This window comes from Stegostoma tigrinum, chromosome 12, assembly GCF_030684315.1.
Source record: "Stegostoma tigrinum isolate sSteTig4 chromosome 12, sSteTig4.hap1, whole genome shotgun sequence".
Lineage (NCBI taxonomy): Eukaryota > Metazoa > Chordata > Chondrichthyes > Orectolobiformes > Stegostomatidae > Stegostoma > Stegostoma tigrinum.
In genome coordinates, this window is record NC_081365.1 from 19,089,005 (window position 1) to 19,115,684 (window position 26,680).

The 26,680-nt window shown below is 41.7% G+C and overlaps 1 protein-coding gene across 3 annotated transcripts in view; it reads right to left on the reverse strand.

The window, feature by feature from the left end:
* LOC125457224 (lebercilin-like protein) overlaps positions 1–26,680 on the reverse strand; it is a 100,041-nt gene that overhangs the window by 36,021 nt on the left and 37,340 nt on the right. For all 3 annotated transcript variants that reach the window (XM_048541151.2, XM_048541152.2, XM_059650023.1), the window contains exons 4-5: positions 22,326–22,463; positions 10,391–10,484 (exon numbers count right to left, since the gene is read on the reverse strand). In XM_048541151.2, the coding sequence (XP_048397108.1) occupies positions 10,391–10,484; positions 22,326–22,463 (232 nt within the window). The remainder of the gene's footprint in view (positions 1–10,390; positions 10,485–22,325; positions 22,464–26,680) is intronic.

The window sequence follows — 26,680 nt, forward strand, 5'->3', positions numbered from 1 at the left end:
CCAGAGATTCCACCTCCTTCGTAAACCACGGCTCCCGCGCTCTACAGCTTCCTCCCTGCCTGACAGCTACGTACTTATCTAGGACACACAGGAGCTTTTCCTTGAATAAGCTCCACATTTCTAATGTGCCCATCCCCTGCAGTTTCCTTCCCAATTCTATGCTCCCTAAATCTTGCCTAATCTCATTGTAATTGCCTTTCCCCCAGCTATAACTCTTGCCCAGTGGTATACACCTATCCCTTTCCATCACTAAAGTAAACATAACAGAATTGTGATCGCTATCACCAAAGTGCTCACCTACTTCCAAATCTAACACCTGGCCAGGCTCATTACCCAGTACCAAATCTAATGTGGCTTCGCCCCTTGTTGGCCTATCCACATACTGTGTCAGGAAGCCCTCCTGCACACTCTGGACAAAAACTGACCCATCTATAGTACTCGAAATATAGTGTTCCCAGTCAATATTTGGAAAGTTGAAGACCCCATGATAACTACCCTGTCTCTCTCACTCCTATCGAGAATCATCTTTGCTATCCTTTCCTCTACATCTCTGGAACTATTCGGAGGCCTATAGAAAACTCCCAACAGGGTGACCTCTCCTTTCCTGTTTCTAACCTCAGCCCATACTACCTCAGTTGACGAGTCTCCAAACATCCTTTCTGCAACGGTAATGCTGTCCTTGACCAACAATGCCACACCTCCACCCCTTTTACCATCTTCTCTGTTCTTACTGAAACATCTAAATCCCGGAACCTGCAACAACCATTCATGTCTCTGCTGTATCCATGTCTCCGAAATGGCCACAACATCGAAGTCCCAGGTACTAACCCATGCTGCAAGTTCACCCACCTTATTCCGGACGCTGCTGGCATTGAAGTAGACACACTTCAAACCAACTTCTTGCTTGCCGGTGCCATCTTGCTTCCCTGAAACTTTATTTCGGACCACCCTACTCTCAACATTTTCTACAGTCAAACTACAATTTTGGTGCCCATCCCCCTGCTGAATTAGTTTAAACCCACCCGAACAGCCTTAGCAAGTTTCCCCCCCAGGATATCGGTACCCCTCTGGTTCAGGTGAAGACTATCTTGTTTGTAGAGGTCCCACCTACCCCAGAAAGAGCCCCAATTATCCAAGAATCCAAAACCCTCCCTCCTGCACCATCCCTGTAGCCATGTGTTCAACTCCTCTCTCTCCCTATTCCTCGCCTCACCAGCATGTGGCACGGGCAACAAACCAGAGACAACAACTCTGTTCGTCCTAGCTCTCAGCTTCCATCCTAGCTCCCTGAATTTCTGCCTTAAATCCCCGTCTCTCTTCCTACCTATGTCGTTGGTGCCAATGTGGACCACGGCTTGGGGCTGCTCCCCCTCCCCCTTAAGGATCCCAAAAACACAATCAGAGACATCACGCACCCTGGCACCTGGGAGGCAACACACCAACCGTGAGTCTCTCTCGTCCCCATAGAACCTCCTATCTGTCCCCCTAACTATGGAGTCCCCAGTGGCTAATGCAGCTTTTAAAGCCTATTATTTAAGGCACACATTTAAGAGGCTGATTGCAGCCACTAGGGGGGATAAGGACAGTGTTTTTCAATTTTGGGAGAGCTTTAACATCAAGAATGCAATTGACATTATCATGGGGCCCGAGGTGATGTCAGTAAGGACTGCTTGCATGCAGCTTGACAGAAGCTTCCTCCAGATATTTTTGAAGATTTTAAAACCTTTCATGTCAGTGGAGCTCCTTAGAATCAAAGAACATTGTGTTGTTCTTGCAAAGCAAGTTGAAGATTTGGAGAGTGAGGATGTTGAAGGGCTGCTTGAGTCCCACTGTGAAGACCTCTCTACAGCTGGTCTACAACAACTTGTCGCTGAAGGGGAAGTGGAAGCTGGAGGTGAAGAAGATGAAACCCAGGATGCAGCACCACAAGACCTTTCCACTTCTGTTCTATCTTGAGGGAAACTGAGAAGTAGTTGCAGCTCTTAGAGGACAATGATTGCAATGCAGAATGCGGCAGGATAGCAGTTCCTGGAATAAGACCTTATTTGGCACCTTATGAACAGCTTCTTCATGAAAGAAGGAGAAAGGGAAAAGCAGCAAACTCTGGATCTCGTTTTTAAGCCAACCCCCAAGACACAGTCAGAAGACAATAAACCACAGCCACGCACTTCTGGATTATCTATTTTTTTGCTCTAACCCTGCAACCGCAACTGCACCTGAAGGTGATGATAATAATGATGATGATGACCATCAGCCCTGCATTAACAACAGACCTTTTCTCCCATCAAGTCATCATGACATTTTTTCAAGATAAGGTGTTAAATTTATTTTTATTTCATTATTAGATATGAATTAAACATTAATTCAAACTGTGCTATCCTTTGTGTTCGACTTTTGAGTGATTTTTGAGTGATTTTGAGTGATTCTTCTTGGTGGTCTTCCCCTAACCTGCATTTCCCACAGGGTCATTATTTCTATATTGCATTCTAGAAAATCGAGCTGCTGTGCAGTAATGCAACCATTGCATTACAACAGAGCCCCCCTGTGTATGTGACAATGAATCATTCATTCATTTGTTCAGTCCAGACCATCACAGAAGCCAACCTTCCATCCATGGACTCTATTTACACAGTTCACTGCCACAGAAAGTCTTCCAACGTCATCAAAGACCCATCGCACCCCAGTAATGATCTCCTACAACTTCTTCCATCAGGCAGAAAATACAGAAGCCTGAACACACGCATGAACAGGTTCATTAACAGCTTCGTCCCGTCTGTTATCAGACTCATGAATTGATACCCTAGCCTCAAATAACACTGATCTTACTAACATTTATCTCGCCTCGCCCACACCCTGTTTAAGTCTTTTTGTTCTGTACATCTTTTGCTTACTGTGATCTGCCTGTACCGACTAATAAACAGAGCTTTTCACTGTATTTTGGTACACATGACAATAAATCAATCAATCAATCAATCAGTCATTCATAAAACAAGCAGGAAAGGTGTGGATGGTCAATATTGCTCACTTGATCAACATCATTAAAACAAGTTTCCTGGTTATTTATCTCACTTTGTTTTTCTGGGAGCTTGCTGTTGATAAATTAATTGTATTTCCCTATAATACAGCAGTGACTAAACTTCAAAAATATTTCATTAGCTGGGAAAGATATTAATTATAAGTTGTCTTCCTTTGTACTCCTTTTAAGGTCACTTTTCAAATGTCTCCTTTCCGAGAAATAATGGAATTTCCTTCCATCATTCTTTGCATATTTTTAAGGGAAACTTGAAAATAACAATCCAAAGTCTTTCCTCTTACCTCAGAACCCTGAGATGAGGGATCACTCTCATGGATCTTCTCCATAATTCTTGCCTTAATATGTACTTGTGTCAAGGCAATCAAAAATGAATGCAACATTAAATTGTAGTGTGAATCAGATCACAGGCTGCATTTTAAACTCACTGTAGTGTGACTTGGAGCAGTGTGCTGGCAGCATGGTGAGTTAGGCAATGAAAGGAAGATAGTAATCCTTTGCTTTCTCTTTTTCATCTTCTAGGAATTGTTCCTTTCTCTATGGTGGGAAAAAGCTGTTTGTTGACTATCTGATAAATAGTTAAGGTTATTAAGATTTGATATTGTACAGGAACTGGTGTTGAGCTAATGAAATTTCTAAAAAATTGAACATGTTATTTCAATAGTGGTAGAGGTGAGTACGATTATAACATATAAAAAATATTTGGACAGATACAAGGATAGGAAAGGTTTAGAAGGACAGGGGTCAAATGCATGCAAATGGGACTAGTTCAGTTTAGGAAACCCAGGCAGCCTGGGCAACTTGGGTCAAAGAGTCTGTTTCCAGGCTGTATGATTCTATGACTCTAAGTAGTTAATTAAGACATATTAAAGGCAGATAGACAGGTGATGTGTCAGAGTTACTCCATGCAGGGCATGCCAGTGTGATCCAGGGAAAACATGACTGCAGTAAATGTATGCAGCTTAAGCAGCCAAAGCTGCTTACATTTTTGAGCTAAAGGCCAGAATACAGACACTGCAATACATCATGGAGGGGGCAAGTTACTTAGATATTTTGTTCCAGGAGGTGATTACACCATTAACATAGAGTTTTCCCCCTTGGTCAGTGTTCACGGGAAGGTAAGGGGATCCAGAGAGAATGAATGTAAGCATGTTTGTGCATGCTCAGTGTCATTTTGGCATTATGGGCAATAACTTCTTTTTTAAGTCATTCATGGGATCTAAATATCATGGGCTAAGTAAGCATTTATTGCCTGTGCCCAATTGCCTATGAGAAGGTGTCATTCATTCTTTTAGCTGAAAGATTTCTCAGTTTAACTATCTTGGTAATGGTCTACATATGAAATAGTGAAACAATACAGTGGGTACTGCTTTGGGGTTCAGCATGTGTCAGTGACAGAGCATGAATTTACCCCTGCAACTCTCCAGAATTTAATCTCAATAACGGCATTCCTAGAAAAGGCCAAATGCACAAAAGGGTCTAGAAGTTGGGCCACGTTGCCCCATTTCTAAGGTGCAACATGGCTAAGACTGGAAAGTAGCACAATTTATGATCCTGACGTACACTCCCAAGTTTGAAATTTCAAGCAGGAATAATGAAACTATGGACTACTACTCTCATAGGTCGTCATTTTTTCCTAATGTTTTCTCAATTTGTTTTCTTATATTTCCTTTCTGTCACTTTATTTCCTTTCCAATATCCTATGTGACTGTAATTCACTCTGATTCATCACTATAACTTGCTTTATTCTTCCTGTATTATTAATCTCTTTAAGGAGGTACACCATTGGAACTGATGAGCAAGTTACAGCTGATCAAATGACCTTGCTGTGCCATGATCAACACAATTTCCAGTAATTTATAGCGCAAATATATGACTTTTTTGAGAAAAATCTAATGCATGCCTTTTAAAATCAGATGCCCCATTCCCACAACTTCTAGGTCATGATCTGCAAACAAAATCCATACATGTACCAAAACTGTACGAAATTCATTTTTCAGACAATATCCTAAAATACACTGTGCTCTTGTGCACTTATCTGACATTCAGTCTCCAGCCAATCATTGATCAGCTTGGAGCCATCGTGTTCTCACCAGAAGTTCGACACCATTACATTCAAATCCATCCTTTCATTCAGGTCCTTATTGTCACTGAGTTCAATAGTGTGAAATCACTATTGATGAGGCATTCCACTCCCACACATCCCAGATGTCCAAGTTCTTCACGGACCGCAACTTCCCCCCCCCCCGCAGTGGTCGAGAACGCCCTCGACCGCGCCTCCCGCATTTCCCGCAACACATCCCTCACACCCCGCCCCCGCCACAACCGCCCCAAGAGGATCCCCCTCGTTGTCACATACCACCCCACCAACCTCCGGATACAATACATCATCCTCCGACACTTCCGCCATCTACAATCTGACCCCACCACCCAAGGTTTTCCATCCCCACCCTTGTCTGCCTTCCGGTGAGACCACTCTCTCCGTGACTCCCTTGTTCGCTCCACACTCCCCTCTAACCCCACCACACCCGGCACCTTCTCCTGCAACCGCAGGAAATGCTACTCCTGCTCCCCCACCTCCTCCCTCACCCCCATCACAGGCCCCAAGATGACTTTCCATATTAAGCAGATGTTCACCTGCACATCTGCCAATATGGTACACTGTATCCATTGTACCCAGTGTGACTTCCTCTACATTGGGGAAACCAAACGGAGGCTTGGGGACCGCTTTGCAGAACACCTCCGCTCGGTTCGCAATAGACAACTGCACCTCCCAGTCGCAAACCATTTCAACTCCCCCTCCCATTCCTCAGACGACATGTCCATCATGGGCCTCCTGCAGTGCCACAATGATGCCATCCGAAGGTTGCAGGAACAGCAACTCATATTCCGCTTGGGAACCCTGCAGCCCAATGCTATCAATGTGGATTTCACAAGCTTCAAAATCTCCCCTCCCCCCACTGCATCCCAAAACCGGCCCAGCTCGTCCCCTGCCCCCACTGCATCTCAAATCCAGCCCAGCCTGTCTCCGCCTCCCTAACCTGTTCTTCCTCTCACCCATCCCCTCTTCCCACCTCAAGCCGCACCTCCATTTCCTACCTACTAACCTCATCCCACCTCCTTGACCTGTCCGTCTTCCCTGGAATGACCTATCCGCTCCATACCTCCCCACCTATACTCTACTCTCCACCTATCTTCTTTTCTCTCCATCTTCGGTCCGCCTCCCCCTCTCTCCCTATTTATTCCAGAACCCTCTCCCCATCCCCCTCTCTGATGAAGGGTCTCGGCCCGAAACGTCAGCTTTTGTGCTCCTGAGATGCTGCTTGGCCTGCTGTGTTCATCCAGCCTCACACTTTGTTATCTTGGTAAAAAGCAGCCTGGCTGTTCAATACAAGATGTTTCAATTCGGGCACTCTCTGTGCACAGTACTTGTAAAGTTCCAAACATAGTCAAAGCACAAGCTCTTAAAGGGACCATGGCACTGCTTTTCCCCATGATTATTTTTACCAACAAATTCTAACTTTCTGCCTTCCAATTCATGAATACTCTACCCAACTTCAGAACACCATTAAGATATTTAAAAGATCAATCATATTGTAAAGCATTCCTGGACACAAAATATAGGGAATTAATGTGACTGGAACTATTTGTATTCTTATAATTAAATTAAAACTTATTTCTCTAACCACCGTTTCTGCTATCCCAACCCTCGTGTCTATCCCAAAGAGCCTTTGCTTTGTGATGGCACAATGGCACCCTCTTCTGCACAGTTATAGTATAACATTAAAATGATGCCACAGCTCTTCATGATTCTTCATTTATATATAAATCTCATTTATGAATCTGGCTTGACAATCAAAAAGCCTGACTAATTGGTTTTGTTACTTGTTTCTGCCCTTTCCTGCTTCACACTTGTTAAACTTACTTCCTTTGACACTTTGCTGCTTCACACTTGTTAAACTTACTTCCTTTGACACTTTGCGAATGTAATTTTTAATTTGTTCCAAATTTAAATTAAGTTTCTTCATAGAATATTGCAAATACATTATTACATGTGTTGCGCAGGGTGTTGTAGAGCGAGTTAAAGACAGGCTCCACTCTTTATTCAAATTTAAGAAATGTCCCACAGCATTTCACTTTCAATGTATTATTTTGAAGTACAGTAACTTTAATTTGATTTGACTTATTATTGCCCCATGTACCGAGGTACAGTGAAGAGTTTTGTTTTGTTGTGCGTGTGGTAAAGGCAGATCACACTATACAAGGTGGATCAGGGTGACAGAACACAGTGAAGAATACAATGTTATGGCTGCAAAGAAGGTGTACCAACGAGATCTACATTAATTTTAAAATGTGAGAGGTCCATTCAGAAGTATGAATACAGTGGGGAAGAAGATAACCAGGGTGGGTAGGATCTTTGACTATGATTAAAATCGGAAGAACTGTAGATGCTGTAAATCAGGAACAAAACCAAAGTTGCTGGAAAAGTTCAGCAGGTCTGGCAGCATTTGTGAAGAAAAATCAGAGTTAACGTTTCTGGTCTGGTGACCCCTCCACAGAACTATGTTCATAAAATAGTACAAATCCTTTCGCGTTACTCATTGTGTCAGAGAATTATAGTAGGCATGTAAAGCTAAAATAATGACTGAAGGCAGTAAGTTGAGGTTGCTGTTTAAAGAGGGAATTTTATAATGACTGCTTTCATGGATATTTCCAATGTTAAATGTTATGATTCTTGACAGTACAATCTGTTATCAACACCTTATTGAGATACAGCAAGTTTTGAGAAGATTTGTAGCTCAGGTTGAGGTTCCGGATGTAAGTTTGCTCGCTGAGCTGGAAGGTTAGTTTTCAAACGTTTTGTCACCATTCTAGGTAACATCATCAGTGAGCTTCCGACGAAGCGCTAGTGTTATGTCCTGCTTTCTATTTATCTGGTTAGGTTTCCTTGGGTTGGTGATGTCATTTCCTGCATTGGTGATATCATTTCCTGTTCTTTTTCTCAGGGGATGGTAGATTGGCTCCAAATCAATGTGTTTGTTGATGGAGTTCCGGTTGGAATGCCATGCTTCTAGGAATTCTCGTGCGTGTCTCTGTTTGGCTTGTCCTAGGATGGATGTGTTGTCCCAATCAAAGTGGCGTCCTTCCTCATCTGTATGTAAGGATACAAGTGATAGTGGGTCATGTCGTTTTGTGGCTAGTTGATGTTCATGTATCCTGGTGGCTAGCTTTCTGCCTGTTTGTTCAATGTAGTGTTTGTCACAGTTCTTGCAAGGTATTTTGTAGATGACGTTCGTTTTGCTTGTTGTCTGTATAGGGTCTTTTAAGTTCATTAGCTGCTGTTTTAGTGTGTTGGTGGGTTTGTGGGCTACCCTGATGCCAAGAGGTCTGAGTAGTCTGGCAGTCATTTCGGAAATGTCTTTGATGTAGGGGAGAGTGGTTATGGTTTCTGGGCCCGTTTTGTCTGTTTGTTTGGGTTTGTTGCTGAGGAATCGGCAGACTGTGTTCATAGGGTACCCATTCTTTTTGAATACGCTGTACAGGTGATTTTCCTCTGCTCTGCGTAGTTCCTCTGTGCTGCAGTGTGTGGTGGCTCGTTGGAATAACGTTCTAATGCAGCTTCGTTTGTGGGTGTTGGGATGGTTGCTCCTGTAGTTCAGTGTTTGGTCCGTATGTGTTGTTTTTCTGTAGACGCTGGTTTAACGGGGAACTTCAAACCAGCGTCTACAGGAAAACAACACATACGGATCAAATACTGAACTACAGGAGCAACCATCCCAACACCCACAAACGAAGCTGCATTAGAACATTATTCCAACGAGCCACCACACACTGCAGCACAGAGGAACTACGAAGAGCAGAAGAAAATCACCTATACAACATATTCAAATAGAATGGGTACGCTATAAACACAGTCTGCCGATTCCTCAGCAACAAACCCAAACAGACAAAATGGGCTCAGAAACCATAACCACTCTCCCCTACATCAAAGACATTTCCGAAATGACTGCCAGACTACTCAGACGTCTTGGCATCAGGGTAGCCCACAAACCCACCAACACACTAAAGCAGCAGCTAATGAACTTAAAAGACCCTATACAGACAACAAGCAAAACGAACGTCATCTACAAAATACCTTGCAAGAACTGTGACAAACACTACATTGAACAAACAGGCAGAAAGCTAACCACCAGAATACATGAACATCAACTAGCCACAAAACGACATGACCCACTATCACTCGTATCCTTACATACAGATGAGGAAGGACACCACTTTGATTGGGACAACACATCCACCCTAGGACAAGCCAAACAGAGACATGCACGACAATTCCTAGGAGCATGGCATTCCAACCGGAACTCCATCAACAAACACATTGATTTGGAGCCAATCTACCATCCCCTGAGAAAAAGAACAGGAAATGACATCACCAACGCAGGAAATGGCATCACCAACCCAAGGAAACCTAACCAGATAAATAGAAAGCAGGACATAACACCAGCGCTTCACCGGAGACTCACTGATGATGTTACCTAGAATGGTGACGAAACGTCTGAAAACTAACCTTCCAGCTCAGCGAGCAAACTTACATCCATTATTGAGATATGTCTAACAGGAACCACTGAAACAGGCAGACAGAATCCTGATTTGATTTCTCATTTGGAAGATGACATCTTAAACAACTTGGCATTCCTTCACAGAAGTGTTGACTAGATTACGCCGTCAAGTCAAAAGCTTGAGTATGTTTGAGGATGTGAAAGGGTGCAGAGGAGTGAAGTAGCTCATCTAAAACCCTGACATGTGAGGGAAGCAGCTACTCTACCGATCATAACAACAGAATTCCATGAACATTGTCTTCTTTATTCCCTGCCTAGCATACACCCAAGTTATCAGAGATGTTCCCTAATCACCAGGAAAGATCTAGTTTGGTAATGCATGGACTTATGGTGTTGGCCATTAGTTCCAAGAGCGAATGAATGACAATAACGTTCAGACAGAAGGTTGCAGAGCTGCAACATTAATCCTGGGAAACATGGCCATTACCTGTTAAAATTAAGTCAGGCTCCCAAGTATTAAGCTGAAGCCTCACCTTTCTTGCAAGCTATGGGAAGAGTCATTTGTGATGGATTGGGTTATGTTCCCTGGTCTTTAATATCTAATCTCCTTGATTTTCTCCTGTCTGTTGTTAATATTGAGGTGTCAGAGAGAGATTTGAATCATACCTTTCCTGATAGTGCTGTGCTAACTCTGAAATATACTCAACAATGGATCTGAAGCACATCAGGGTTTGACATCTGAATCTATTGATGAAATGTTATGGAACAACTTTGTGTGAATACCCTTAGATGAATTTACCTTTGTGTCTTGGCGATGACCGATTGTTCTTTGAATGATCCAGCAGCATCCGATTAGAATAGATGTTTCTTACCCCTAGCTGCCTTTCTTTTTCCTAAGAAAACATGAGAATTATTATGAGAAATGTGCACACTATAAACACCTATATGAAATGTCATCTAAATACACACATTATATTGTATTATACTGTATTGCATTTTTAAAAAAATACAAAGATCATTTATCTGAACAGTAGCATGTGTGTGTCTGTGATTTTCTGCAAAGTTCTTTGTATTAACTGGCCTGCCATGGCAGAAAGACAGTATAAATGATGCAGGGTCGGCTTGCTCACAGGGGAGCTGAGGATTTTGACACTAAACCAACCTCAGTTGTTTTAGTTTATCTTAAGTATTGCTGCGACTCCACACAGTGTTAAGACTGAAGAACAGGTTGCTGACCTAGTATAAGGAGGGTTTGAAGATGGTGGGAAAGGAATAATAAGAGTTTAAAAAGACACAAACTATTGTTTCAGTGGAGATGCAGTGGAAAAATGTGAGCATTTATTATTGCAGTTTGGTTCAAAACCTAAAGTAAAATCTCCCTTGATAGACTTTAGCACCCAGATACTAAGCTTCACCAGTCTCAGAAGTATTTTGTAGTGGGTCTACAAAAAAATGAAATTGTCACCCATATGAAACATACATCTATCATTTCTGAAATACATACAACATTAGGATCTAGCAACCCCATTCACATTATCTAGTCAGAACAGCCGCTGAGTGTTGGTGATTAGATCACACACTGGTACTTCAGTATGCCATGTCTGAAACAATGTGGCTCTAAGCCAGGCTTTAGAGATTTGAGTCTGTTCACTCCTACGCATGCTAATTTAGCAAGTGGTTATATGAAAGGCTCTAATGACAATGAAAATATTAATGTTTATCCAAGAAATAGTAGGGTTAATCAGGAGAAAAATCCATCATAAGAACTGTCTGCTGTAGTTTGCTGCAGTGTACGTAACTGAATGAAGAGTTTTTTTTTAAGAAAACAAATAGACATATATTAGTTTCTTGGTTAAATGGAGACAGAGATAAGAATTTGAAGGTGAGAATTGAGAAGTTTTGCTGTATGGAAATGGTCATCCGAATTATTCACTATGTCCACATGCAATTATACGTAGAACAAGAAAATACCAGGTTCTTCCCCTGAGTTGGTGGATCTTAGTCGGGGCCATTTCAGGCATGCAATACTGGCATCAGAATCCCACATAATAAAGGGAGGAAAATGAGCAGAGTTTTTGCTGCTGACTATTGGACAATATCACTTGTCTAAACTTGCAGGCATCCGGACACTGAGTGGTAGGATTGGATTATTATTCCATGTGGTGACCAAGGCTTACAAAGGAGGCTGCATTTTCTGGGCCCCCACATTTCCTGCAGACAAGCTCTCCTGGCAAACTGCTCCACAGATGATTTTACTGGTATGAACAACTTGAAAATTCTGCTTTTCCCATGCTTAATGGCAGACAAAGCACATGCTTGTGCCTGTTTCAAGCTGGATTTTGCTGGAACATGTCACTAACTTGGAGCCTAGGGCTGTAATATGAGGGATCACTCCACATCTGTCCAACTCTTACTGTCATTGATGATCAAATTGATAGTCAGCCTGACTGGCCATATTATACACACACCTTCCATAGCCATCAAATCCTGGAGAGGTTTTGACCCTAGAGTTTCCAACTCAGAGGCAGGACACTACCCACTGTGCCATACAATGTTTAAATGAAGATTCTGTACCAGGACTACTGGTAGTCAAACCAGTGTCAGATGGGTTCAAAACCATTCCTCGACAGGTTGGGATAAATACAATGCTGTGATCCAAATTCAGTTTGTTTATTAGATCAGCACTTTAATCAGATAAACAACTGTGTCTATGTGTGCCCACAGTCATTATATACCCAGATGCCAATTACAAGTAGGAACTTGTAGACTTGTAGACAAGTAGATGAGGAACAAGAATTTCCACCTCAGAGAGCATGATGCTAATCCGCGGCTGGCAGCTCTCTAGAACCAGCAACGCCACCAGGAGCAGTGGCCACTGCAGATACCTTATCTTGACGTCGATGCAACAGGTGAGTCAGCGATCTCCTTGATGTTAAATTGGCAAAGCTTTTTTGCTGGGATGGGGTGGTACTTGTGAGGTCAGTTAAATCCTGGAGACCACTGCATGAGATCTTAAGTGGGGACTAGTAGCCCATTTAATTGGTCAGTAGGAAAATTAGTAGGTAGGCTGGCTGATACCACCTCCACTATTAGTAAAATTATGGCTGCAAACCCACCAGAGAGAGATGTAAAATCATGCTGTATATCTGCACAGGTGCGATGCTAGTGTTCTGCTGATGCCCATTGGTGTTGCCTTCAACTTAAGATGAGAATACAAGTTGAAAATTATTTTTGTAAACCTGTAGTCATGTATTACATGCCTCAAGAGGAGAAAGTAGAATTACCTGTTTAATTTATAGGCTGTGGTTTTGAAATCACACTCTTGCCTGTTAGCAATAATACATATTAAAAACCCAGCATGCATTCTCATGAATTTCTCTCACGAATTTTAATGGATGCAAGTTTCCTGATGTGTGTACCAAATGGTTGAGGCTTGCTGTCATTTGCACACTTCTTAAAATAGGACCAATGTACGCACTTAAGGACAATTTATAATTCTTGGCTCAGACTCACTGACTGTGTGAAGGGAGATTAGGTAATTTGGGGCAAGTCAGTACAGGCTTCTCCTTCCAGTGTTAACTTGTAAAACTTTTATGCCTTGGCTAGCTGCTTTACTGAACACATAGACAAAGGACATCTGGAAGCAAGTTGCTCAGAAGAGATCGATACACAGTGTGAAGAGTCCCAACAGTGACAGCACCAAGACTCACATTGTTAAAGTCTAGCTGTTAACTCTGTGAATCCTGGTTAATTTTTGTCAACAGCACATCATTGCACAGAATTGATCCAGAGCTAGGTTCACTCTACCTTTATGACTGTGCCAGGGATGTGGTGGTAATCCGGTTTACCCACATAAGTGGGGATCTGGTGCAGTTAAAATAGAGCATGAGAATAGGCAGAAATTCCAGGGTTTTTTCCCCCAATAAGGAAGTCACAACGATGACAATCATGCCAATGATTTTGTTATGGAAGATCCCGGGCCTTGTTTCTGCCAGAGTGAGGATAGCAAAGTGTGGATACTTCCTGAGACAGAATGTGAGATCAAACATCCCAGGGATCCTCTCTGGCAAATTCTTAATTGGAGGATTATACTTGGTGAAGAAAGACTTTAGCAACTCAGTGATACAGCCTGCAGAAATAGACCCAATTTCAGATTTGCCCCCAATGTTTGAAAGGTCCCTTGGGGCCTCAGTAAGTCTACGCTGTAAATTTCCAGGCATTAGGAATCAGTAGGACTCCAATTTCTCCATACTGTGTGCTAAGTTAGCAGACCTTACAACAATAGTAGAGGTGGTGTTATTGCCATTATGTTCCAGATTAGGGATGGTAAACTGGTCAAAGTCCCTGCTCCAGTTTGCTAATTAGGAACTTCTGCTTGGTGTGCACCTGTGTAAACATTGAAGGTGAAAAAAGACTCAAATGTGACAGTGTCATGATGAGCAGCCTGCAAACAATTTAGAACATCTGAATGAGTTATAGCCAGCACGGATTGCTAATTGTATCTATACGGATATTGGCAAATTAGAACAAAGAACAAAAGAAGAGTGTGGCACAGGAACAGGCCCTTCGGCCCTCCAAGCCTGTGCTGATCATCATGCCCTGATTAAACTAAAAAACAAATCTTCTGCCCTTATTTAATCTGTCTACCTCTTCCTATTCATGTAACAGTCCAGATGCCTCTTAACTGGAGCCAACATGCCTGCTTCCACCACCTCCTTTGGCAGCGCATTCCAGACTCCTTCCACTCTCTGCATGAAAAACCTTCCTCACACATCTCCCTTAAACTTATACCCTCTCACTTCGAACCTGTGCCCCCCTGTAATTGAAACTTCAACCCTGGGAAAAAACCTTTGACTATTCACCCTAACTATGCCTCTCATTATTTTGTAGATCTCTATCGGGCCTCCTCTCCGCTGCCGTTTTTCCAGTGAAAACAATTCTCATCTTTTTAACATTTCCTCATGGCCAATGCCTTCGAGACCGGGCAACATCCTGATGAAGCTTGTTATTCCTCTTATGACTGTGTTATTCATTATTGGATTTTCAATTTGCATGTGCCTTATTTTTCAGGGAAAAAGGTATACATTTTAAAACAAATGAGGCATCACATCAATATCTGCTTTTGTGATTGTGTCTGCTCCTGCATCTCATAAATGCACCCAAGCTCATTGGGGAAGAAAAATCTGGGCATCTAGTAAATCCAATTCAGATCTATGGATGAAGTTCTAAATGGGTTGACTATTGTCAATGAGCCTGACGGCATCAAGCATTACCTATAGTGTTTTGAAGTCTGATTTCTTATGTAACACGTTGTGTAGAGGTTAACATACAAGCAAGGATAAAGCATTGTTTCGGTAAAAAGAAGCAGATAGTAAGGTCAAATAGTTCTTTTTCAGGATGATTAACTAGTGGAGTGATACAGGGATCTGTGCTGGTGTCTCATCTATTTTATAATATATGTCAATGACTTAGATGAAAATTTGCCAGTTAACCAACTTGCCATAAGTAGGAAACTAAGTTGTGAAAAGGAGGTTGACAGTCTGCAAAGGAATATCGACAGGATAGGTGAGTTGACAATAATTTGGCAGATGGAGTATGATGTGGGAAAATGTGAGCTTGTTCCAATCTGGCAGGAAGAATAGAAAACGGTTTATTATTTAAATGGAGCGAGATGATAACATAATGGTAATGTCATGGGAGGAGCAATCCAAAGGCCCAGGGCTAATCCTGTGGGACAAAAGTCAGCATCTGGAAGAATTTGAATTTAATTCATGAATCTGGAGCAGAGTCTTAATAGAGCTAATCATATTAACTACCATTGATTACCTTACATCCCATTTGATTCACTAATGCCCCTTCGAGAAGGAAATTTGTCATCCTTACCTGGACTGGATTACATGCAACTCCAGGTCCACAGAAGTATGTTTGACTCCTAACTTCCTTTTAATGTGGCCTAACAAGCACTCAGTTAAAGACAACAAATAGCAGCCATGCCCATGAAAGAGTAAAGAAGTAAACAGATTGCAGAATTTGGTGGTGAGGGATCTCAGTGTCCTGATACATGAATCAGAAAAGTTATTTTACAAGTACAGCAAGTAATTAGGAAAAGCAAATGGGTCACCATCATTTATTGCAGGGAGTAGTGAAGATTTACTGCAGCTCTACAGAGCCTTGGTGAAACTATATCTAATGTATTCTACAGTTTTGGTGTCATTTAGACAAAAAGTATTTAATTGTGTTAGAAGCAATTCAGAGAAGGTTCACTTGATTCATTCATGGGACAATGGGCTTATGAGAAGGACTGAGTACATTGGGCTTATAGACATTGAAGTTTAAAAGAGGTGACTTCATTGAAGTATATAAGATTGTTAGGGGAGCCGATAGGATGAATACAGGAACACAGTTGGGAAATAACTGATCTCCCTGTTAGACTGAAGTGATTACAGTGTTTCCTTTTCTGAGAGAGTAATTAGTTTGTGAAATTCTCTTCCCAGAAAGCAATGGCAGCTGTGTCATTGAATTTATTCAAGTTTAAGCTTGGCAAATTTTTGATTGATGGAAGAGTTAAGAGCTATGAGCTGTCGGATTAGCCATGATATTGCTGAATATCAGACTGGTTTCAAAGTTGCAGGATTAGCATCCACTTTAAGTTCTCTAGATACTTTTTCTCCCCTTTTTTCTCCTCTTTAATTTGTTGATTCTACACAAATTAGTAATTCTTCTCGTATCTCATACAAGTACGTAATGTTCTAGTATAAGCTTGAACAGTGCTGACAATTGTGGGGTGGGGTAAGTCTGCTAAAATCTGTGTTAACTCAGCATTCCATATTTGGTATTTCCTGTGTAGTATGAGGCCTCTTCTATCTGTAACATTAGTAACTTACCTTCTGCAAATGTAAGCATATTTCTGTATGTAAACAGAGGAGAAATCATAAGAATCATCAAAGTCTTGATTCATGCACCTACTCTATAAGGAATACAGTGTCTTGAAATAAGGAGGTTTGGGTCAAAGAAGGAACGAAAACTGACCAGTAAATGAAGACAGGTAATGTGACAACGGTCATCTGACTCAATAGTCACTGTCCTGTGGCTGTTGGCATTGGTCATTGATGCAGCATTGATGGCCAGCTTCCAAAATAAGTTTTATATTAACAGGGATAATGGGAACTGCAGATGCTGGAGAATCCAAGATAATAAAGTGTGAAGCTGGATGAACACAGCAGGCCAAGCAGCATCTCAGGAGCACAAAAGCTGACGTTTCGGGCCTAGATCCTTCTGATGAAGGGTCTAGGCCCGAAACATCAGCTTTTGTGCTCCTGAGATGCTGCTGGGCCTGTTGTGTTCATCCAACCTCACATTTTATATTAACAGGGACAGGGTTGCAGGGGAGGAAGAACAAGAAATCCAGGGAGATGACCCACACCTTGGGGGCAAGACCAGGAATTCCCCTACATCAACCTGAGGGAAATAGAAAAGTTATTAGTACCAGAGACCACCACAAAGTGCCTATGGATGACTGGGATGTAGGAATATGCTGCCTCTACTCCTCTATTTGACAGAATAGCTCTGGGATTGGTTAAGTGTTTCCAAATGTCACGGGTCATACGTTTCCTTTCTTCCTTTCTGCAGAGAGACTCGAGTGTTCTGTTGATCCCAAGAGTGATGCTGTCACGAGTTCGCAATTCCTGAGAAGGCCAGCCATGATGGTACAGTCAAAGGGGAGGAACCAGATAAAATGCAATGCAACACCAGTTCTCAACAGCGTTCCAAGCAGAAGATATTCATGTGATAGCAGCAGCTGTAAAGTGGATGAAGGCTGCCAGGGAGATGCGTAGTCATCAAGGTTTCCTTGCTATTGGAACGGGATCTAATTTCAATCAAGGGCCGTGGGTCTGCTGATGTGCAGCATCATTTCTATGTTAAAGGCGTCCTACACAATGTGTCTACCTGGAAGAAATGGCAATCATGAGGCCAAGGACCAATTCTTTCTCCCAGAAACACGTGCCAAAAGTGTAGTTGGAAATGTGGCTCTGGAATCAAGCTCAATATCTATGCAAAGACTCAGAGAGCCCATGGCCAAGTCATGGAATTTCCTAGGTGACAATCATTTTCATTAATGAGAGATTCCTGATGACAATTTCCTTTCCTTATCTAACTACTTAAAATAGCATATCTAAACTGTTGCTTCTCAACAAATTGTCAGAAGATGGCAATAAATTGTTGGCTGCCTATCTGAGGTAACCGTGATCACAAACACCTTAAAATCAACAATAGTAATGTGTCATTTGGAACTGGGAGAGGAATAGCAACTGAGCCAGATCTTGTATCTGAACTGATAGCCACACTAGAACCTTTCACATGGCAACCACTCACAACAAGTGGAATATGAACCTTAGCAGATTGTTCCCTTTCAGCCTTGTGAATGCTGAGGACAGTTTGGCAGATTACTGCCACCTCTCTTAGCGTCCTTCAGGAACTAATTGTGGAGTCATCCTAGTGTATGTGACTTGAAATCTGATTCACAAAGAAGCAAAAAATATGGCGAGTAAATTACTAGGAGCTGGAATGAAAACAAATCAAGACAATTTGTTTATTTCTCTTTCCCAGCCCTGAATAATACATGTTATTTTAGATTCAGAATTATTTTAAATTATATTTGTACCCTCAGATTATAAAGTCAATGATCAGTTCTAACTGCGCTTCAGTCTTTCAGTTCTAGCTTTGAATGTAGCTAACAAAAATGCAACGATTCTAGTGAACAAGTACTTTTCTAATTTTACATCAGGAAGAAAATACTGCTGCCTTCTTATCAACAATGTATCAGCAATGGCCTGTTATATACTATTTTGTTAGACCTCCTTAACTAAATAAACTTCCATACGTGTTGTTGATAAGTAACCATGATCTGGAGGTGCTGGTGTTAGACTGGGGTGGACAAAGTCAGAAGTTACACAACACCAGGTTATAGTCCAACAGATTTATCTGAAATCATGGGCTTTCGGTGTTTTGCTCCTTCAAAGGGTGAAATGGAGAGATGCGCACTTGCCTCGGAGAGCGGCCTTCTGGAGCGGTCAAATTCAACTCTCTTTTTTGGTTGCTTTGCTGTGGATTTCTTTGTCAATTGTTCCAGTTCATTGATTGTCTCATTGGACTCACTGCTGACATTTTGGGGTTTGTGGAAGAATTTCCAGTGGACTTCATCCCATTTCACCTGATGAAGGAGCAATGCACCGAAAGCTTGTGATTTCAAATAAACCTGTTCAACTACAACCTGATGTTGCATGACTTCTGGCATTGATAAGTAGGTTTGTTTTTATAAATCTCTTGCGTAGACACTACTGAAAATATTGCTTTATCATAGTATTGCATGAAGAATATATATGCTGTAACGCAGGCTCACATTCCCTCCTGGTATTTTGGATGGATCTGAAATGGAGTTCATGAACTGAGCTGGAAAAATTCCAAGAACACACCTTCTGTTCTCACACCTGGGACGCCATGCTTCAGTTGCATCCATGCAATAACTTGCTGAATTCTATAAAAATCATGCCTTTCTTTTCTAAAATCAGAAAGGTGGTGTGTGTTGGGCAATATCCCCAAAACATCGGCCAAAATGACATCAATACGCAAAATGGTACAATATTTGCTACTCTTCCATGCTGAAGGGCATAATCTTGCCTGTTCCTCTTCATTTATGTAACGAAAAATACAAAGTTACATGTCTCAAAATTCTGAGCAAGGAAATGTTCACAAGTTGATTGACACCTCTTGGGGATTGAGTCCACTTTTAGGGCCCCATGGGCACAAGTACCCTGACTGAGGCAGTTACGGTTTACCTCAACAGGTGCACAAGTCCCCAGTGCCGCCGAAAGCACCCATTGTTGACCCCACCAAACTCTCCCAAAAGCCCATTATTTACCTTTTGGAAGTTTCACCCTTTACCAGTTAAATCAGAATCTCTTGGAAACATTGGTTCTCTGCTACTCCTCCCCTGGGGGATAATATCAGTCAACCATCACAATTCTATTGATGGTGACCTTGAGATACTTTAGAACTTTACAGCCAAGTAAACTCAATGTTCATGGGATCTATTTCAGCCAAGCTCTGGAAGGACTTAACACAATATCCTTAAACACAAAAATTGACACACTGAGCAGAGCTGACTGAGCAAAATTCAACAGCAAAAATATTAGATTACTTTATCCAGACTAAGTTTGCCATTTTGAGGAGATCCAATGCTAGCAAACTACAATCACAGCAAGCTGCTCTCAAACTAGTAATCAGTCAAAGGTCTTTCAGCTCTCTGGATTATTCAATTTTCCATAGTGAGCCATCAGTAATCCTAGGATTTAAGGTTCAAATGTAGAATTAGGCCAATATTCGAGTGCTGTTCCCATGCTGTAGCAATCAGAATGCTCACGATCCCTTTTCTGTGAAAGCATCTCTGTTCAATAAACACATGATAGCATTTCGTTACTATTAGTTTACTGAGGGGTTTTAGTTGGTTTAAAAGTGAAAGTATCATGAAATAGTGAAGGCATTGGGTAATTTCATTTTTAAGTGATTGAGGCTAGCGTAATAGCTGTATTTTTCCATTGGACAGAATTCAAACTAAACTAAATCAAACTGATGACAGATTATACTACTACAACAACACGCAGATGTTTAGAAATGAAAAGGGACCAAATAAGTCACCTTCAGTGGGTAAATGCATTGTATAGTGTGAGAAGACTGAAATGTACAGATCAGGGTTGCCAGGAACTATCTTGAGTTGAGGCTGAGTTAATTGATACCAGGTAAGCACAGCTTTGGAGTACCTGAACTTGCTTCACTATCTCTAAGATGAGGAATGTAGTCAGTCATGGTTCCCACTCCTGAAGGCAGTGCAGTGACCGTGTCACAAAATACACAGGGTGGAATCTTCCCAGCCCGTGAACAATATAGGCATTGTTGACAAAGTTGGGAGAATCATGTGAGATCATCAGTAAAGAGATTTGTTTCTTCAAAAAGAAGTCCAACCAAATGTTGAATGGTGAGATGAGATTTTTGCTGTGAGCAGCAAGAGGCCGATGTGCAAACATTAGCATCCTCGTTCTTATGTCATTTCACCTCATTGACATACAGATACCCATTGTCTCGCCCATCAGATAGAAACCACATCTCCTGATACAGACTGGTGATTCCAGTTCATTGCTGCTCCTCCATATTGGACACCAGGCACCAACATCTGAGGACACATTCCATGGTCAGTAACCATACACACTCCCCAACCCCAGACACCAGAATCTCCAGGTTTCTGACACCAAAGCGGACTATCAATTTCCCTCTCCCTGACGTGTGGCACAATTGATGGGACTCAGGCAGATCAGCTGCGGACCACCAGCACTCGACCAGGTACACAGCTGAGCTTTAAAGATGGCATCCCTGCCAGGAATCCTGGGAGGCCCTGGCAGAGGCCATTACCTCCACCTGTGGCGAATGGGAGTATACAACGAGTAGGACGCCAATTTAGCCAATTTCTGGTACAATTCAGCCTATATTGTGGATACCAATTGAAAACAGAGATACAATTTATCTGTAAATCTCAGAACAGATCAAACAGCCTGATGACAGTGCAGTCCAGACAGAAAATTCTAGAAAGAAAACATCTCAGGACTAATAATGTAAAAATAAATTGCATTTTTTTGCCCTGGAAAACAGGTTTTTCTTTTGGACAACTGCAATAAAGAGATAGTGCCTATCCTGACTGTAAGCCTGCTATTTTTCAACTTGCCAGATGAGTTAGATGCCACCATTCAGTCTGGATTGCTGCAAGGTAATCCATGTCTGTGAGACTGTGTTGAAACAGACAGCGAAATGGCATAGACTTATTGCCACTTTTCTCTCTGCACCTGGGGCATGGGAAAAGTGTGCTGCTTCTATGCTCAAGGGAAAACCGTCCTCAAACACCTAATTTACTTTGCATGCAAGGTGGTGTTAATTTGAAAAATACTTTTTCTCAAAAGCATAATTACTCGAATATTGCACAACATGATTTATGGGATTTCAACATGAAGAGGTTGAATGTCATAGTTGAAGGACAGTAATGGATCTCCATTTACATATATGCATACACATGATATACTGCTACTGAAAGGTCATTCTGAGATGTTTCTTGCTAGTGTGTTCATTATCATTAATTACAGTTTCCAGCATGGATCTCTGAAGCTGCTTGTATTATTGGTTTTTAGAAGAGAACGGTCAGACAGAGATCTTCCTCCTGATTATTTTGCCATAGCTCTTACTGGAAGGTGTGCAGACATTGGACAAGGAAAGGCATGGTCTAGGTATGATACCCAACCAGGATTACACTCTATCAACATTGGACAATTGAACTAAGGGAACAATGGTCACTTAGGTGAGGCACGGAAGAGTTGCTGGAAATTTCCTGAGTCAGTAGAGTGAAGGGTGGGGTGGTGGGGACACAAACTGGAAGGAAGAGAGCCTGAGAGGTGATGATGAGGTAGGCATTGATTTCTCTTTAGAAAAATGGAATACATAAATTAACTAATTTTGCTTTGTACTGAACCAGTATTAGGCCTGCTTGTAAACTTAATTTGTTCTCGATTAGTTTGATATTCTGGATCTTCATTTACCTAAAGTACGTTTTTTTAAATTTAACATTATGCTTCACAATTCATTGTTGAAGTTTTAAACAAACCAATGATGTTACAATGGGTCAGTTAAAGCAATACCGTAAGCATTTGATTCAGGGTGCGTTGCTCCAATTCTAGCTTCTTTGCCAGATCAAGGGCCTCCTGTGTCTTTCTGTGTTCTGCAGCCAGCTGATGATTGAAACTTTTACCTTTTAATTCCAGAATTTTCTCCAGGTCCTAAAGACACAGTGAACAAAATAAGCACCTGCAGGAAAATCATGGGATAATTGCCAATGAAGACAACATTTTGTGTTCATACATCTCTTCCTTTCCTGAAGATGAAGATTCGTCAAATGGAATGATTCCACAGGCACCAGCAACCCTTTGACGCCATTAGCTGATTGAGCTATCCATGGACATAGTGTGAAATGTGGATCATTCTACTATGGGGACATGACAACCAATGTGTCATAGCGCACCCAAATCTGTCTTCACCCAATGTCCGTTATCCACAATCTCCAGAAGCAATTAATGCATAGGAATCAGGAGGTGAAAACTTTGTCAGGACCATGTGATCAGATTACTTTTATTACACGTCTCAACATGTCTTCTTTGATCAACCAACTAGAAATTGAATCAAGACCTTTCTAATTTGTCAGGTGCTGTGGATTGGCATAGCAATGACTAGGAAGCACCAAGCATGGCACAATTGATTAGAATGCATTGTTTTACAGTTGGGTGTGTGTAAGATCACCAAATCTCTTGGCTGCAATTTTACTTGCTTTAAATATTGTTAGAAAACACTCTGAGATTTTAACCTGACGATGTATTGTAAACAAAATACTCAAAACCTTGTATGGTTGTGAATCTTCCTGGTAACACCTGATGGTGAAACAACAAAAAAATTATTTTAAAGTGAGCTCCTTCAAAGGGTTCAGAAACATATGTGTTTAATATTAGTTGCATTGGGGATACAACAAGGAAGGATTAAGTATTAATCTCACTGAAATGGAACCACTCTCATAAATATGGGAGGTGGTGTTTGGCCATGTGGGTTTTCAATCCCAACTAAAAAGTGATGCAAGCTGATCTCCCTTCTGCATGCCTAGATGAATATTGTTCCAAGGTTGTGAGAACGTTTAAGAAGCTCAAAGTTATCCAGCTCGTATGTTTTGCACCCATCTACCACCTTAAACATCACTTCCTCAACCTCAGGCAAACTGTCGCAACAGTGTACACCATCTACATGATGCCCTGCAGGAACTCACCAATGGTCCTTCAACATCACCTTCCAAACATGAGTCCTCAACTCCTAGAAGAACAAGAACAGCAAGATGGAAGTCCATCTCCAAAACACACACATTGTTCCTTCACTGTCACTGGTTCAAAATCCTGAGTCACCTCTGTAATAGCATTGTGGGTGTAACTACACCACATCACTGTAGCAGTTCACAAAGAGAGGTCACCACCACTTTTTCAAGGGCAACAAGGGATGGACAATAAATCCTGGTTTGGTCCTAATACACACATTCCATGAACAATTGATAAAAAAAGCAAATGCTTAAGATCCATCCTTATATCTCACAAACTGGCAGTTATGGAAGGATTTATATTCTAGAATATGGAGGTATTTAGTAAAGATAAATTAATATATAAGAATGCAAGTAGTAAAGTAAAAAGCATTAAATTCTATTCCATTAGAGCACTGTACTTTCAATTCTGTGATCAAATCCAGTCCAGATTGATAAAATGAATCTCTCTATGAGACTATATGATTCCTGAACAAAATGTATTTGACAAATCTCCAACCTATTCAGAGTGCACAACAAATAATCTGGTACCTGCTTGGTAACCTTACTGAGAGGAGGATATTTTATTGAGCTTGACACAAGCTTCAATAATTGCATCCCATTTAGCATGCATTCCCACTTTATCATTATAATTGATGAATAATGGAAAATATATGTACCAAAAATGGCACTTATGACAGCTAGTGTGTAATGGAAAAATTGACTGGAGCACAACTAAACTGTTCCTTTCAGTTTTGGCAGGGTTTGTGTGAGTGGTAGATAGAAGCAACTTTATCGCGTATGTAATTTGTGTTATGTAATGACTTGGTGGTGTTTTGTACAAGATTATAGGACAAGATAAAATTACAAAATATTAGGGCCAGCATGGTGGTTTCAGGTTTGACTCCAGCCTCAGGCAACTGTCTGTGTGGAGTTTGCACATTCTCCCTGTGTTTGTGTGGGTTTCCTCTGGGTGCTCCAGTTTTCTCCCACAGTCTAAAGGTGCACAGACTAGGTAGGTTGGCCATGCCAAACTGCCCGTAGTACCCATGAATGTGCAAGGTTACAGAGATAAGGTATGGAGGTGGGTCTGAAGCAAATGGCCTGCTTCCACACTGAGGGATTCTATGGAATCCATATGGAAGCATAATTAATAGCTAATGAGGCTCCAAAACCTACCCTACTTCATATTTCTAAAACTTGTGGATGAAATAAAAGTGAAAAAAACTGATTACCCAATTATTATTAATGGTATGGGTGATTTTCTGTTGCTTCAGCATGTACAGCAATGTGTCATTATTTTCTATATACTTATATATTATTTTGAAATACAGTAAAGTGTGGGGTGTTCGAACATGTTTGGGAGACTTTTATCTATACAGTCCCATAAGCAGCAGAGAGGACAGTAATTGAAGAGGTCTTTAGCTCTGTCATGATTTTAGCATCCAATTCCTCTGTTAAACCGATTAGTCACAGAATATGGAACTGATGACAGCCCCCACATGTCAATGAAAGGTTGTCTCTTTAAAGGGATCCTGGCAATGAATATGCAAGAAGCCCTGATTCGGAAGGTTAAAAACAGTTGGAAATTCTGGCAAGGTTTTCCACGGGGTTCTATTAAACTTTCTGGTGATTATCTGGGAGGCGGTGAGTGCCAGAAGGGTCATGCTGTTTCCTCAGTGGTGACTTTACAAAAGCATGGTTGAAAGTAGAGTCTGAGAATTATCTAGGATTCTGTCAGAACTTCCAGAATCTGTGTGCATCCTTACCATTATAATGGTCAGAATCCCTCTCCAGCATGAGCGCTGTGATATCTCAGGCATAATGCATCCCTATGAAAAGATTGGCCGCCTATATGGGAATCAGATACAGAGGGCCATCTAGTGTATGTTGGCCTGTACACTCACACTGCCCTTTACAAGGGATTGGTGGGCCAATGCCTTACTAATGTGTAGCCATGTAGTTTGAGGCTATTGCTTAACAGGAATGTTCAAGTAGTTTATGAGTGAAGATGGAGAGAGAGTGCATGGCAATAAGAACTGTTGTCAAGATGTTCCAACTTCTTACTCTTTTCATAGATGCCTACACACTGCCTTCCGTTGTCCATGCAGAGGTCACATGAGCCAGGAAGTGGATGGTGTGATCAGCTTTAATGGGAAGGAAGTGGATTTTTATTGGAATGAATTGTGCTATGGGGTTCTGAGGGAGACACAGAGCTCAGACGATACTCTCAGATGCCTTCAAGCACAAAGATTAGATGATGCATGTCTGTATGTGCCCTCCAGCCAAGGGAAAGAGGTAGCTGGAATCAAGGCCATTTCCTTTTCCTTCTCCTCCTTGTAAACCAATTTGTATTCACTTTCCTACTGCTCTATTCCTGTCTGCAGTGTGATGTTGTGAAGGGCACCCAACATCCCAATTCTGGAGACCCAAAATGAGGCAAACAGAAAGGATCTACTGAGCAGCAGGCAAGGCATATTCAGCAACTCAGTGATATACTGCATCATCATCATTGTCTTTGTGATTATGTAGCTCTTGGTGAATTTCTCCTGTCATTTATACAGACATGAGTAATTAGATTAGATTCCCTACAGTGTGGAAACAGGCCCTTCAGCCCAACAAGTCCACACTGCCGTTTGAAGCATCCCACCCAGACCCATCCTGCTATAACCCACACACCCCTGAACACTACGGGCAATTTAGCATGGCCAATCTACCTAGCCTGCACATCTTTGGACTGTGGGAGGAAACCGGAGCATCTGGAGGAAACCCACGCAGACACGAGGAGAATGTGCAAACTCCACACAGACAGTCGCCCGAGGCTGGAATCTTCCACGTCCTCTGAGGAATGCCCTTGTCTGGACAAAGCCAGCTGCTAATACTCAGTGGAGAGGCACAAACCTTTGAGAAATGTAATTGCTGCAGAATGAACAAATGATGATAGCTTTCAGGATATTTTACAGACATTTATGCAAATCCTCCAGTTGTCACTAACAATCTGAACACTGAGAGAGTGAAATCCTTTGCCACTGATCAACACATCAGGCTGATTTGAGGACATTTTGACTACTGTGTATGTGCAGTCAATGCACCCCTGTACCTGAGGGGATCCACTCATTGCAGTGAAACTGATAGCCCTCTTGTTTAACTGCCTACCCTGCAGCA